This window comes from Sinocyclocheilus rhinocerous, unplaced genomic scaffold (genome assembly GCF_001515625.1).
Source record: "Sinocyclocheilus rhinocerous isolate Xijiao unplaced genomic scaffold, SAMN03320098_v1.1 scaffold539, whole genome shotgun sequence".
Taxonomy (NCBI): Eukaryota; Metazoa; Chordata; class Actinopteri; order Cypriniformes; family Cyprinidae; genus Sinocyclocheilus; species Sinocyclocheilus rhinocerous.
In genome coordinates, this window is record NW_015653003.1 from 1,191,131 (window position 1) to 1,207,091 (window position 15,961).

At 36.1% G+C, this 15,961-nt stretch overlaps 1 protein-coding gene across 5 annotated transcripts in view; it reads right to left on the reverse strand.

Annotated features, from left to right (window-relative positions):
- The window catches only part of nfat5b (nuclear factor of activated T cells 5b), a 55,430-nt gene that overhangs the window by 29,368 nt on the left and 10,101 nt on the right, over positions 1–15,961 (reverse strand). For 2 of the 5 annotated variants that reach the window (XM_016521620.1, XM_016521619.1), the window contains exon 2: positions 4,308–4,433. In XM_016521620.1, the coding sequence (XP_016377106.1) occupies positions 4,308–4,433 (126 nt within the window). Of the gene's footprint in view, positions 1–3,146; positions 3,609–4,307; positions 4,434–8,663; positions 8,793–15,961 lie in introns of those variants that run through there. The other 3 variants (XM_016521624.1, XM_016521622.1, XM_016521621.1) reach the window with 2 other exon arrangements.

Sequence of the window (15,961 nt, forward strand, 5' to 3'; positions counted from 1 at the left end):
TCAACCATTTTTGGAGGTTAGCAAATGCATTAAAAAAAATTCAAATTTGTAAAACTGATTATTTTTCCATCCTTATTTTCATTCTCTGTCACAAACACTTCATCAAGATAAGGGAGACACGATTTGCCAGTTTGACATCTGATACAGAGACATTTGAGTCATCTGCTCCTATGTTTGTGCAGAATTCTTAATGAAATTAATTGAAAACCTGTTCTGGCGGAGGACTACAAAGCCAGAGTTTTTCCATTATGTATTATGTTGCAGCCTCTTGGCAGGTGTGCAACAATACAGACACTGAAACTCTCTCTTCTGTCTCTTTGAGGTGGCTGAAAGTGGCTGCAAATCAACTTTCCGTGTACAATGGGTTTGAAGAAGACCACTGACAGTGTAGCATCAACTTTGATAGGAACATTAATATGGAAAAATGCAGGTCAGACAAACACAACAGAGTCAAAATATTCATATTCATTAGATGATAAAACGGAGTTAGATAACAGACAGTAAATTCAACTTTGGACAATCTGTGTCTGAGGTACAAGACTCGCTCTGATTCATTAGTCTCGCCTGCATGTTTTTTGACCACACTGTACTCTTTACTCGGCAAATGGCCAACTTAACACAGCAACCTGAGTGTGTTGTGTTATACTGAATCCTCGGAGCTTTCACTATTGATAGAAACTGTAACACAAGCCAACAGGGGCCCCGAGTGGCCAAACTAAAACGTAATCTGAATTCTCCAATGGAGGACACACATTCCTGCAGGGGAGCAGTGAGAGAATTACACTTTTATTGATTTAGGCAGCAGAATACTTGCAGTTGATTCCAATTCCAGTCAATTCATTGTGACTGAAATTTAAAAAAAATAAAAAATAACAATAACACGATCATGATTTGGGTGAAGTAAGTCATCCTGACTCAATATTAGAGACCCGTGGTCACATTAGAGGGTCCCATGAGTTTTTGAGGCAGACAGGGGGTAGAACACAGGGAAGTGAACTGATCTGAACATTTATTTGATCAAAAATACAGTATAATCTGTAATATTTTGAAACATTATTACAGTTTTAAAGAACTTTCAGCATCATTACTCCAGTCTTCAGTGCCACATGACCCATCTGAAATCATTCTAATATACTGATTTGCTGCTCAAGAAACAATTCTGATTATTATAAACTGAAAACAGTTTTTGTTGCTTAATATATTTTTGTGAAAACTGTGATACACTACCATTCAAAGGTCTGGGGCAGGTAAGATTTAAAGAAAGAAAGAAAGAAAGAAAGAAAGTAAGTTATTCAACAAGGGGAAATAAATTGATCCATTTCTATTTCAAATAAATGCTGTTCTTTTGAACTTTCTATTCATCAAAGAATCCTGAAACATAAAATGCATCAGTTTCCACAAAAACATTAATGAGCACTGCTTTAAACAGTTTGTTGTTGTAATATGATTTTTTTTACTGTATTTTTGATACTTCTGAAAAGACTTCTTTTAAAAAACATGAAAAATCTTAAGTATTCCAAACTTTTGACCATTAGTGTAAAATCCAGTTAATTTATACGTTGAGTTATTGCCTTGCATTAAAACTTTAAAGAGCCTCAAAATATCAATTTCGATGTACAGATAATCGTCAAGAATGTTTCGTTGAAACACATGGGCATAAGAACCTAATTTTACATTATAACTAAAAATTATTTACTGGCCCATTATTTTCCGGAAGTATATATAAAAAAAATTAATAAATAAAAAAAACACATGAAAGGTCATCTTAAGAAAGGAACAACACTTTGCATGTATGTTTAGCTATTATTCAAGTGTAAAAGAGAAGATAATAAAGGTAATAAAAGGCTAGGGTTAGAGAAGACAATGATACAGGTAATCCCAAAATATTCGCACTCAACACAGCGGGAAGACAGTGGCTACGTTTACATGCAACCAAATAATCCGTTTGTAATCGGATTGATGGCTCAATCGGACTAAAAAGCCTTCATGTAAACACCATAATCGATCCGATTGAGCTCAATCGGAATGAAATTTCGATCGGATTGAAGGGGGTGGTTTATTCCTTTTCTAATACGATTGAGAGTGCATGTAAACACTCGATCGGATTGAACCCCGAAACTGAAAGAACTGCGCATGTGCAATGATGCAGGAATAGCGTAATGACGCATGACGCGCGGAACGAGCGGTTCTTTCTTTTGAATAATGTGTTGTATAAATGCGTGTCCTGATTTGTGACTCGGCAACTGTGAAGTGGAGCAGGACAACCTCCCACCAGTCCTTGTTTTGGATTCTCATCCACAGGCAACCCGTTTTGGGCGCGGGGAGGGGCATTTTTACTGTGTGATAAGTATGAGCAGCACGGCACAGCGGTTTATATGTTTATTTATCCATAAATGGATATATATTAATTCTGCTGTTAAAAACAAATAAAGAAACCGTGTAGGAGAGTGGTTATTATGTGCAAACAGTGAGAAAGTCTATATTTGTGCAGTGTGCACATGTAAAAAAAAATCAATTCCGATTTGAAGCTTGTGACATATAAACGCGCACATCAACCCGATCACTTTATTTAGCGTTCATGTAAACACTACATTCAGATTCATCAATCGGAACGAATTCAGTCCGATCAAACCAAAAATTGTGCACACTGAAAACGTAGCCACTGTTTGAAGTAACCGTAGCCACTGTTTGAAGTAAACGTAGCCACTGTTTGAAGTAAACGTAGCCACTGTTTGCAGTAAACGCAGCCACTGTTTGAAGGGACAAGAATGTGTCAAAAAGAGTCGTCCCTCACAAAACTAAATAAAACAAATAGTAGATGCAAAACAATGTAAAACAAAGCAAAATAAAACAAAAACAATAAACAAACCAAACGAAACAACCAAAAACAAAACAATGGAAAAAAAACAAAAACACAAAACAACAAGCAAACAAAGAAAAACAAATGCCAAACAACAGGTCAAACAAATAGCAAATACCAGAGCACAAGTCTGATTGCTAAGAACATATTCACAAATAAACAAAACATATACACCAATAAAATATTAATTAAACTGGAAGAGAAAATAGCCAGAAGAAGCAAGTCCAATTTGCAGTGAAACCTAAAATCCCACAATGAAATTCATTTAAGCTGGAAAATACGTCACCTTCCTTCAGCTGCAGCCAGCATGTCCTGCCTCGTCAGAGGGATGCATTTGGCTGCAGTTAGGTACAGATGTCCAAAGGCAACAGACTTCTGGTTTACAGAAACTCACCCTAAACCTGGGCACTTTGATAAAGGGGCAGAGTAAAAGAAACTAAAGTGAATTGCATTTTGAATGTACAAGTAGGAACTCAAAAGAAAAGTTCTGAGGAGTGTGTTCACCGTGGACAGTCTCTTTCCTCACTGTTCAATGCAAGTCAGGGAGAATTTTAGTAACTGGCAATTATACATTCATTTCTGAGAATATGTTTTGCATTTAGAATTTGTTTTTGTATATGTCGACTTCTCCCATTGGATTTTTATACCAAACAGCTTTTCTTATTTAGGTTTTTGTTTTTGTTTTTAAATTGGAAATTTAGGGCCTAGTGGCACTGAGCCAATTATGTTCATTCATAAAGCTAGAACAATGCTGGAGCGCCAAATGGAATTTCGTTTTTGAGGGTTTATTATTATTATTATTGTTAAATTTATCACAGTGTGTTAAATACAAAGTAAAAAAAGCTTTTGATTTAAATGTAGTTTTAAAATTTATATTTAATTACTATTTGCAAAAATATTTGCTACTCTGATGCCCCAAAAAACTTTTGTTTTCTCTGAAATATCTTTTTTTCCCCATAAAATAAATGTTTTTGATGGTTTTCCTTACGTTTTTTCAGCAAGGTCCAACATTCACAAAAAGAACAACATTCTATATTTAGACAACAAACCAATTTAAACACAATCAGATAGATTTTCCTAATTAGAGTATTATTATAATATTTACCATTAAAACAGCTATCTGTGCTTAAATGTCCCTGTTTACATCTTCATGCACATTCCTGGTCTTACTGTAAACAATTCATCAGTGCACGTTACTCCAAAGAAAGAAATATTAGTTGTCTGTAATCTTTTATCAAAAGCTTGCTCCACCTCTGAAACGACTTTCCTCTGATGTCACCAAGCCCTCCCCTCAAACCACCTGTCATATAAAAGACCATTTTTCATGAACCAAATTAATTAACCACAGAAAATGTGGGCAGGTGAATATGCATCACGATGCAGGCCTTAGCTCCAGTCTTCAGCATCTGAGAGAAAAGATGGTTTAAAAGACGAAAGCAAAGCTTACCTGCAGCAACAGCTGTCGACGGCGGCGGTCCTGCCTCTCCACCACTTTTTTGACTCATAGCGGCTGCGTTCTGCTCTCTGGAAGACGGCAGCTGCAGCTCTTTTGGGAGAAGATCATATACTGATTCTAGAGGGAATCAGACAGAGAAATCCATTATGTCTCAGACAGTAAAAAGCAGCAAGTCAAAATAGCCATGCACAGATTTCTTTGTGGCAACTGATATATGCAGTGAATTTTACAATATCTCATTTCAAGTGGATTATCGCCAAGCAGGAGTGATAATCAGCACAACATTCATTTCAGTACTTTTCCATGACCATAAAAGTCGTCTACATCTGTCAGTCCAATTCCAGGTATACAGTGTCTTTCTGAACCTCACACGGCCTGGCCATCAACATGGAAAAAGTCCTGACTGCTTATTTTATATCAGTACTAAGTGATAAATACCATTTTTGGCATGCCAGAGGCCTTAGTCGCCGCTCTGTGATTGTAGTGGGTTATTTTAACAGAACAAGAACACAATGCCTTCAATCCTTGTTCTCCATTCTGATGAGTCATTTGAACTTTGAAACTTAACTTTGAAAACAAGGGGACGAGGGATTAGAGAAGTTGAGATCCCACAGATCCCAGCAGTTAAGCCATATCAAGCACAAAAAAAAAAAGAATTAAATAAATAAATGAAAACAGCCGTTGCCCATCTGTCCAGAGACAAGCTCCTCAAATCCTTCATTCTGTACCTTGTCATTTATCACTGGGTCTGAACGAGATTATACTGTTTCAGAACAGACCGTCTCTCACAGATTTGTGGTCTCAGAGATTATTTGTCACACCTGCCAAAGGCGGGCAAATGGAGAAAATTTTAACCTAAGTCAGAGCTGATGCCATATTTAATTAAACGTGAATGAAAATGAGGCTGTGAAAGATACAAATACAATCTGATCCGTAGGTTGTGCTGTCTTAAAGGGGTCATATGATGCGATTTAAATTTTTCCTTTCTCTTTGGAGTGTTACAAGCTCTTGGTGCATAAAGAAGATCTGTAAAGTTGCAAAGACTAAAGTCTCAAATCAAAAGAGATATTCTTGCCCGCCGGCCGAAAAACAAATGCCTCGTTTATAATGGGTTTTCATGTTTTTGAATCATCGCTCCGGCCTGACAGGGCATCATCACAATGTGGTAGGGGCGTAACATTTCCGTCACACGCTTGAGGTATTCGGCCAATCACAACGCTCTGGATAGCTGACCAATCACAGCACACCTCGCTTTTTCAGACCGATGAGCTTTGTAAAAATCGACGCGTTTCAGAAAGGCGGGGCATAGAGGACAAACAATAATGTACAGTATGTGGAAAATAATGTGTTTTTTTAACCTTAAACCGCATAAACACATTTCATTACACCAAATACACAAAATAATGTTCTTTTTAGCAGCATCATATGACCCCTTTAATGTTACAGGTCAGGGATTTCAAAACTTTTTTTGTCAGCCAAACACCTTCAACAAACTTTTTTCTTGAAGTACCCCATGAGATTATTATTATTAATTTAATATATTAATTATTTAACAATACATTTGCTTGTAAACGGTTCTCTGGTGTCAGTTAAAGGTCACATGACATGCAGTTAAACAAATAAAATATTTCCAAATTTTTTAGTGTTTTATTTGAATGGTTTTATTTTTAAGTGACTGATTTATATATAGTTATATATATATATATATATATATAGTTATTATTTTGTTATATATTGAAATTGCAATTTGATCTGTGACGCGATAAACATTTCATCTCATAAGAAAACCTCGCACATTGCTGTTGCTGAAACATCCAGGCAAAAAGAAATGCCACACTTTGATGCCAATAGAAATAGTTGCTTTTTGAGGGTGTTCACACTTCTTTGCAAGAACCAAATAAGACTGAACAGAGATTTTAAAAACAAAAACGTATTTGCACTCACTTTGTAGCTGGACTTTAAATTTGGACTCAAACATCTTTTTAGTTGTGATAGTGTCTCAGTCCACATTACATTCACACTATTGTTCTTAGAAACGCAGTCAATTTGAGAAATAATAATATATGGTATAAGAAATAATAACAATAATATATGATAGACCAAATATAATAATAATTAATAATAATAATATATTATAATAAATATGATTATTATTAAATTTGTATTGTATTACAAAAATTATATTTTATAATTATAATACTAATTCTAATTTACAGTACAAGTTACAGTGCTTCACTTTCAAATGTTAAACCTCCACGCATTTCTAAAGGGGGAGACCTTTAGACAGACTGTTTAATTGACAACACGTTTACAAATTAACTGATAAAAAGTTGAAAACTTGTGTCCAAAAAAAACAACAACAACAGGCAGAGATGAATTTTTGTGGATCAGCATTTACTGTGAACTGAGCCGAACCGAGACACTGAAAACACTGGATCATGAGCTGCTGGTGTGTAAATGAACACTGAAACATGCAGCGCATCAGACTAAAATAGCAGCCTTTTGCAATTTGATATAATTGTGATATGCATATCGCAATTTTTATTTTATTTTGATTAACTCTGCAGTCTTATTTGTTTTCCATTTTTAAGATTTCCTTAATTATTAGATTTTCGTCAACTCTGCAGTTCCCTCACAAACCCCTAGGGGTTCGCAAGCCCTGTTCTAGGTACTGTCCAATGTTTACAATCAACGAGTCTTCTTTTGTCCACTTGAAACTGTTTGAAAGATTTTTACATCAGCTGAACGATTGGCAGCAGTTTGACCCACGGAACACCAGTGGAATGGAATTGCAAAACATAATGGGCCCCACTTTATATTAAGTGTCCTTAACTACTATGTACTTACATCAAAAATTAAGTACAATGTACTTATTGTGTTCATATTGTATTGCAAAACACTTTTGCTGCTATTGAGGTGGGATACGGGTAATGTTAGGGACAGGTTTGTTGGTAAGGGTAGGTTTAAGGGTGTGGGTTAAGGTGTAAGGGATGGGTCAACTGTGTAATTATAAATGTAATTACAGAAATTAATTACAGATGTAATTACATGCAGGTATTTTTTTAAATATAAGTACAATGTAAAAACATGTATGTACACAATAAATGCATTGTACCAAATTATTAATTTAAATGTAAGTACATAGTTAAGGCCACTTAATATAAAGTGGGTCCACATAATGGCTTACAAACAGGTTTCCCGAACACAATTACAATTTCCTTCCATCTCCCTTTGCTCAGACAAACAGGTAGCCACACCCCCAAGTCACGTCATTGGCTGAACCAGGTTGACATGTTAAACCGCCCCAACAAAGCAAGCATGTTTGTACAGTAGAACGACAGGGGACGACAATCAACAAATGGTTTAACTTATAGCAGTCTCTGCACATACAGTAGATTGAAAAATTCAATGAACATACTTTCCAGATCTGAGGATGTTCGCATATGTTCACACCCTTTCTATATGCATGCATAATATAAAGAAGATTTTAAGCAGTCCTACACAAAATAAAGTGTGAAAAGCACCGGTGTGTTTAGAGGCCTCTTAAATTCTGAGAACAAATTCATCTCTTATATGGCCTGAAATAGATGCAAACATGGGGGCAGGTAAAGGCAAATTCTCAGTATGGCCGTGAACACAGTTTACAGGGATCAACAGACACTCTCTGTTTCGAACTCAAACAAGCCTAGGAAAGTGGATTTTAAAGGCCTCCAGACCAAAAACATCACAGTTCTTGCGCAACCACCATTACTTTTTCCAAATATCATTGTCTGGACTTTAATAAAACGCTAATGTGCCTTGAATTTTCCCTTTTATAATTCACAGCATGTTTTATAAATGTATGGTATTAGATGGCAGTACCATAGTACTTCGACATATGCCTATATCATTCTATTTGATATAGGCTTATTTCATTTCTGGAGCTTCACCATGAAAACTCAATGGATTTGATAGTGAAGGTATAGTGATATTTTCCTGACCTGTCATGGCATGTTGCTTATGAAGGAACAACTTGCAGATCAATAGCTATAGTATGCTATATTCGCTTCTGAATCCTCAACTCTCAATCGTGCTTGCTTTTACCCATATATATTGAGTAATTGAATCTGGTACCTATTAACATCAATAGGTTTTTCTAATGCAAAAAAAAAACAATCACTTATAAGACATGATAGTACTCAAATCCTGCTCTTTCCCTGCATAACAATTTCCAATTTCTGTCTTAGGCTGGTCTGCACATGCAGGAACATGTGCAGTGTGCACAGGGCCCTTCAAGTAAACAGATTGCCAACCACATAGACAGAAAATATGTGCTGTGCGCTAAGACTGCGGCTGCAGAATCAGTACCTGGACTGTTTCTAAGTGTTTCCACTCATTTTTAAGAGAGAAAATTCCTATTTTGCTGCATAGTTTCTTTCCCACACAAACAGGACACAGGAGTTGCCATTCATGTCCCAAAACACAGCTTTTCTTTCACTAGGGAAAAGAAAAACAAAGAGCAATATCATTAACTTGGTAAACATTATGATTTCATTGCTTCTACAAAGCAATTTCTCACTTTCCAGCTCCTTTCTTGTTCAGACTATGATGCCAAAAGACACTTGCACTGAATTAAAGGGATAGTTCAGTCGTTTTACTCTTCCTTGTGTTGTTCTAAACCCAGAAGATTTGCTTTTTCCATGTAACACAACAGAAGAAATTTAGCAGAATCTCCATGTTGCTCTTTTCATACAATTTTTGGGTGAAATATCCCTGTAATTAATTTCATGTTGCTGTTAGCGCTATAATATAATGTGCCAACCATCTTCCCAAACTTGAAATGGCAAGTGCAAATAAATCGGCTGCTGTAAACACAATAGAAGCTATTTTCCACCAAAATAAAAGCTGAAAAACTAAAATTAAGAGAGCCATAAAAATGTATATTGCAATTTTACAGTACAGTACTGTAAAACAATATTTTTCTTAAATACTCAACTTTTAAAATTTTAAATATTACAACAGTTTCTTATTTTGTTTAATTTTTGCATTTATTCATATTCATATTATTATTATTTATTAATTAATTTATTTATTTACTTGATAGTTATTGATATATAATCACAAACTTTTTGGCAAAATTGTGCAAATTGTTTGAATCTCAATCACATTTTTTTTTTTTTTTTGCTTTATTTGGTTCATTTTAGGTCAGACAGAAAATAAAAATAACATAAATATAGTATAAATAATAGAGATACAGTACATATACATATACATACAACCATACATTAATTCAAATTAAGAAAAAAGAAAACACCATGCAAGCATAATTATTCACTAAATAAATAACTAATAAAATAAAATAGGGGGAAAAGAAATAAATTAAGATATTTGTCTCCTTAAAATATTTCAGAAAATGGCTCCACACTTTCAAAAAAAAGTTTTGGCGAACCGAATCTTTTCCATCTTGAGGGCATATAAAAAAATCAAAAACACATTGACGATAAGGAGGGGGAGCTGCTGACTTCCAATTCATAAGAATAAGTCGCCTAGTAGAGTTGCAAAGGCAACACTGTCAGCCTGTAATGCGTTTAATTTAATAGAATCTGGCAAAATACCAAACAATGCTGCTAAGGGGTTGGGTGGTCTATTGGTAAAGAAAAAATGACAGAAAAGCACCTGAAGACTTACCCACTCAATCACACTTTTTAACAGAAAAATCTCCATTCATTCATTCATTCATTCATTCATTCATTCAAATAATATCATGGCCTGTGATGCTAATCTTCATAATACAGAAGTTCGGCCACACAAGGAAGATGGAAAAACAACTCACATCCATGCTCTCTAACCATAACACCAGCATATTCGAACTGTGCATGAAAGGGGAAAAGAAAGGGAAAAAAACACATTATGCAAGTTATCCAGATCTCTCATTCACACTTTCATTCACTATTGCAGATTCTTGGCACTTGCTCTGATTAGCCCTGGGTTACACGTGAATGCCAGTGTTTTTGGCTGTTGGACCTCAAGCCCCCCGTGACCCCCTCTACCTTCAGCCCCTAGTGTTTTTCCTCTTGTAGGTTTTTGGCTTGATCTCCTTGCTTTATTTAACTAGCTAAACAGGTTTTGTGAAGTGGCTTTGAGGCTTGTCAAGTAGAAATGTGAACTGTCAAATCATAAGATAAAACAGAGGTGGGAAATAGATTATGCATGTGATGACACTATATAGAAAGGATGAGCTCATGAATATTAATTAGCACTCAATGACATTGCTCAGTATCCAGTCGTATTACCAGTAACTAATATTCGGGACAAAACTTGAATATGAATCGATAAGACTTTGCATGAATCAGACACACTTCATTTGCATGACCTTGTTTTGACAGTAAGATTCAGTATCAAGCCAGTTTTAAGTTTGCTACGATGTGCATTATTTATTTCTCTGCATTTCTGCTCTTCTCTAGCTTACTTCCTATAATCTAGTTGTCTATAAACCTGGCATATTAAAAATAGTGTTGGCTCTACTTTGCATAAAAGTGTTTGCTAAATGCATAAATGTAAATTATATCATAATATTTGATATTTACATAAAAGAAAACAAAACTGAAATTTAAACTTGCACAATTATTGACTACATAAACGTAAGGGCCTCTTGAAATCAGTGAATTCTGACATTTCTTTTCAGAACCAGAATCAGAAATGTGCTTTTAATGCAAGCCAACAGAGGTGAGCAATGTTTTTTAATATCTTAAATGGGATGTGGGCTAAAAGCGGTCCTGGCGCCGCTGATACAGACAGTGCCTTTGAAGGTTTACAAGGTGAAAGTCTCCATGCAAAGGACAAGAGGGATTTAAGCTGGGAATCATTTATAACTCTCTACAAATGTTTATTACCTATTCCACCCTGCTGTCGACTGCACCATAGCAACCAGGAGCAAAGCGCAGCCTACATCTCCCCATATTCTGAGCATTAAGTAGCTGGTAAAGGGAAATTTAAAAGCGTGCTGCTCTATATGAGGAAAAAAGCAAAATAACAGTTGCTGCCCTAAAGCTAAAGTACTACCAAACCAGACAGAGAGAGATAATCTTTTACATATCCTATAGATAAAATGAAGTAAACTGTCTTAAAAGTATATATATATTTTTATATGGATGTAATGGAATGCAAAAATCAGCGCTTAAAGGAATAGTTCGCCCAAAAATAAAAATTAGCTTCAAATTTACCCGGCTTCAAGTCATCCGAGACGTACATGAGCTTGTTTCCTCATCAGAACAGATTTGGTGAAATTTAGCATCACATCACTTGCTCACCAATGGATGCTCTGCAGTGAATGGGTGCCGTCAGAATGAGAGTCCAAACAGCTGATAAAAACATCACAATAATCCACAATTAATCCACACCACTCCAGTCCATCGATTAATGTCTTGTGAAGTGAAAAGCTGTACGTTTGTAAGAAACAAATCTATCATTAAAATGAATTTAACGTCAAACCACTGCGTTCTGCGACAAAAATTCATCTGAGTTTGGGTTGTGGATTATGGAGATCCACAAATAAATGTAAAGAGTTCAACAAAAATTAAACATATTGACAAATAAACTGAATGAGATCCACAAATAAATCTTAGAGTTTCACAAACATGAAATAAATTCACAAATAAATAAAATGAGATTTGCAAATAAAAAAAAATATTCACAAGTATATTTTTATGTCTCAAAACACAAATTTGCCTGGCATTCATTTGTGAATCTTGTCCTGTACATTTGTAGATCGCTGCACGCATTTGTGGATTTGTGAATGGCTTTCTCTGCATTTGTGGATCGTAGCGTAGCGCACATTTGTGGATTCTGAAACATTTCTAGCATCAAGGCGCTAAAGCAAAAAAACATTATTGGCTATAGCGAGAATGTGCTACGATTGGTCAGCGAAGTGTGGCTGTTATCTAATTGGCTTGAGTAGATGGTGAGTGGAGTCCACACATTTGTGGATTGTCAGTGTCTTGACGCTAGAAATGTTTTAAAATCCACTAATGCACAGAAAGCTATTCACAAATGCACAGTGAGTGATCCACAAATGCATTGAATATGATTGTTTATTTGCAAACCTCGTTTTATTTATTTGTGAATTTAATTCATGTTTGTGAAACTCTAAGATTTATTTTTGGATCTCATTCTATTTATTTGTCAATTTGTTTAATTTTTGTTAACCTCTTTACATTTATTTGTGGATCACAATCTATTTATTTGGAATTATGCAACAATTCTATCTCCATACTGGATTATTCACTAACAAGACAAAATACCTGTGAACTGCCATGAGATTAATCAAGTGTCACCCAAACTCTGACAGAATTGCTATTGTTATGATAATGCTGCTTGTTTTCTAACTTTTTTATTAAGAGAAACTGGGAATGTTTATTAAATTAATTTATTGTGCGATTCTGAAATATTAAAGGGGTCATATGATGCGATTTCAATTTTTCCTTTCTCTTTGAAGTATTACAAGCTCTTGGTGCATGAAGAATATCTGTAAAGTTGCAAAGAGTAAAGTCTCAAATCCAAAGAGATATTCTTTATAAAAGTTAAGAGTCAACCACGCCTAGCTAAAACGGCTCGTTCTAACACGCCCCCACATATCTATCTCACTATGTGAAGATTTGCATAACGCCGCCCAAATGTTCACGCAAAGAAAGAAGGCGTAACTTTTATTCTCGCTGTAGTATTGTTGTTGCCGCCGCCGCCATGTTGTGAAGGCGCTGTGTGATTCGAAGCGAAACTACTTTGTTTGGTCTTCCAAAAGAGGACGATATCCGCTTCGTCATGCCTAGAGCTGATCTGTGCTGGTCGCTGAGGAAATACATCAACTTCGCGCTGTGGATCGCCGGTTCGGCTTTCACCGTGGACGAAGCGGAGTCCAGCCTGGGGTCGTCACATGTGGTTGCTGCAAGCCGGCCGGCCACTCCTTCGTCGAATCCGCCGGCCTTGCCGTCCTCCACTCACTCTAGGCCTCCGTGTGTGACGCTGTGTTTCGTTGTGAAAGCGAAACTACTTTGATTGGTCTTCCAAAAGAGGACACGACTAGAACTCAGTGGTTAAGTTGTATTTACAACACTGTTCCAGAACACTTCAACCCAAATATTCAGATGTGTGCAGCACATTTTATGGAGGACTGTTTCCTGAACCTGGTAGAGTAGACTACAATGCCGGCTGTTCTGACTCACAGACTGTAAGTACGTTTTTTTATATTTAAAGAATTTGCCACTGATGATTCAAACGCCAGTTTTTGGCAGTGTAGAGTAGCGCTTGTTGTTTGTCATTTCTCAGCTCACAAATGCAGACATGGTTTTATGTTTACGCGGCGCGATGCAACACAATGCGTAAAAAGACAGTATAAGTCATTATAATCCGTAATTATGTCCCCACTGGATGCAACAAATGCCTCGTTTATAATGGGTTTTATTGGTTTTGTCTCATCGTGCTGGGAGACGGCATCACAGCATGGTAAGGGCCGTAACATTTCCGTCACACGCTTGAGGTATTCGGCCAATCACAACACACTGGATAGCTGGCCAATCACAGCACACCTCGCTTTTCAGACCGATGAGCTTTGTAAAAATCGACGCGTTTCAAAAAGGCGGGGCTCCGGCTGGGACACGCCATCACAGTATGGTAAGGGGTGTAACATTTCCGTCACACGCTTGAGGTATTCGGCCAATCACAACAAACTGGATAGCTGGCCAATCAGAGCACACCTCGCTTTTCAGACCGAAAACAAATTTAAAACAAAGTAAAAATTGGCGCGTTTCAGAAAGGCAGGGCATAGAGGAGAAACAAAATGTATATTTTGTGACAGTAATTTGCATATAATTGTAAACAGACAAATAACAAAAATTAGGGCCCTTTTTGACATGATTGCATATGTTGTTACTGAATCTTGATCAAGGTGAAAAAAAAAAGTAATGTCATGCAATTATTTTGTTTTCATGATCGATCAATGGTATCATTTCTGAACTTCATCTAAGTACTTAAATCTTAACCAAATAATTTATGTAATTTAAGTACTTACATTTTTAGCATTTATTCCTTAGGAAAATTGTATGATATCTCAGTCACATCGCACCTTGCAATACTTGTTTACATGTTTGTCCTAAATTGTCATACTGTTAATCAAACTCATTGTCACCATGAAATTAATTAAAAAATTAAATAAATAAATAAAATTCTCTAGAGATTCTAAGAGATGATTTTCATGCTTTTTAATCTTTAGTCAAAATGATCTTTTTAACAAATGCCAACAGAAACCGGACTACTCTGAATAGTCAAGGTCAGAGCACAAGAATATTAATAAAATGCAAGATTCATCAAGCAAAATCTGTAGTCACACATTCAGAGAAAAGCTGAAGTATGACAACAGCCTATATTCACAAAGTTATTAAAGTCAAACAAAACAAATGTCACATTGTGCTCTAACATGGGTCCAATCAGAGAGAGTGAACACTCCTTCAATAAGAAATAGCACAGCCAGCGTCCACTTCATCCATTTAACCTGGACCGGTGTGGTGGGGATTTGCCTCCGTCCCTCGAGGGCAAACAGATAATGAGAACATCCAAGGGCGACAAAATACATGGTCAAAAAGAAGCCAGAAGAACACTATCAAACCAGCTACATTACTATAGCATCAATAGCTCTAGGCTAAACAATGGCCTAACCTTGAGGCAGACATGAAGGGGGACTTTACAGACCAACCTGGGACAGGGAGGAGGAAGAGAGTGTGCCTTAAGGAGGATGTTTATTTCATTCTACGTGCCACCACATGCTTCCTATTACATGTAGGTTTATGTATTGAACCTTTTGTGCAATGGAAAGGTTCCATGGATGTAAAAGGCTCTTCATGGAACCATCCATGCCAATAAATAACCTTTATGCTGTATTTGTACTGTATTTTTCAGTGGTGTTTTGGATCCGAGGGACGTTGCCAGAGGAGTTAATTGAATGTGGGAATGAGGATGGTTTTCAATAGCCTCTTTCCTAATTGTGTGGCCAGATAAACCAAACTCTGCTGTTACATTCAGCTTTCCACAGACACTAGAGGGATGGATAAAATAATGCCACTTCCTATCATCAGAAGTTGATTAAGTTTACCATGTTTTCACTTTTTGTCTGTTGCTGTCCATATTGGCCAAGACTCATATCTGGCAAAAAAAACGAAACACACACAACTTTGAAATGTGTCTTCAGAATGTCCTCACACTCCTGCTGTCTATCAAGTTTTGTTAGGAGGTGTACTAGATGATACATGCAGTACTAAAGATTATGCAAACTGGACCAACAGCACAGGACAATAAAATTCAAACTGACAGCAAAAGTTTCTCGATGGAAGTCCATATTCTAAATTGATGTCGAAGCATTGAAGGATTCAAAAAACAAAAGGATTTTGATTCTATATCAATGGCCTGTTCTGGAGTCTCGGGTGTCTCTGTAAAAATTTTCTTTTTAAGAGTACTTATTAGGCTCCTGAAATAATATACTTAAAAAGAAGAATACACTTAAGAGTGAAAATTGTTTTCAGACACTTAATTAGATTTTAACTGGAATTAAATGAAAATGTATTTGTTTGCATTTATATTAGATGCAGTTTGAGTATGACTTTATATATATATATATAATA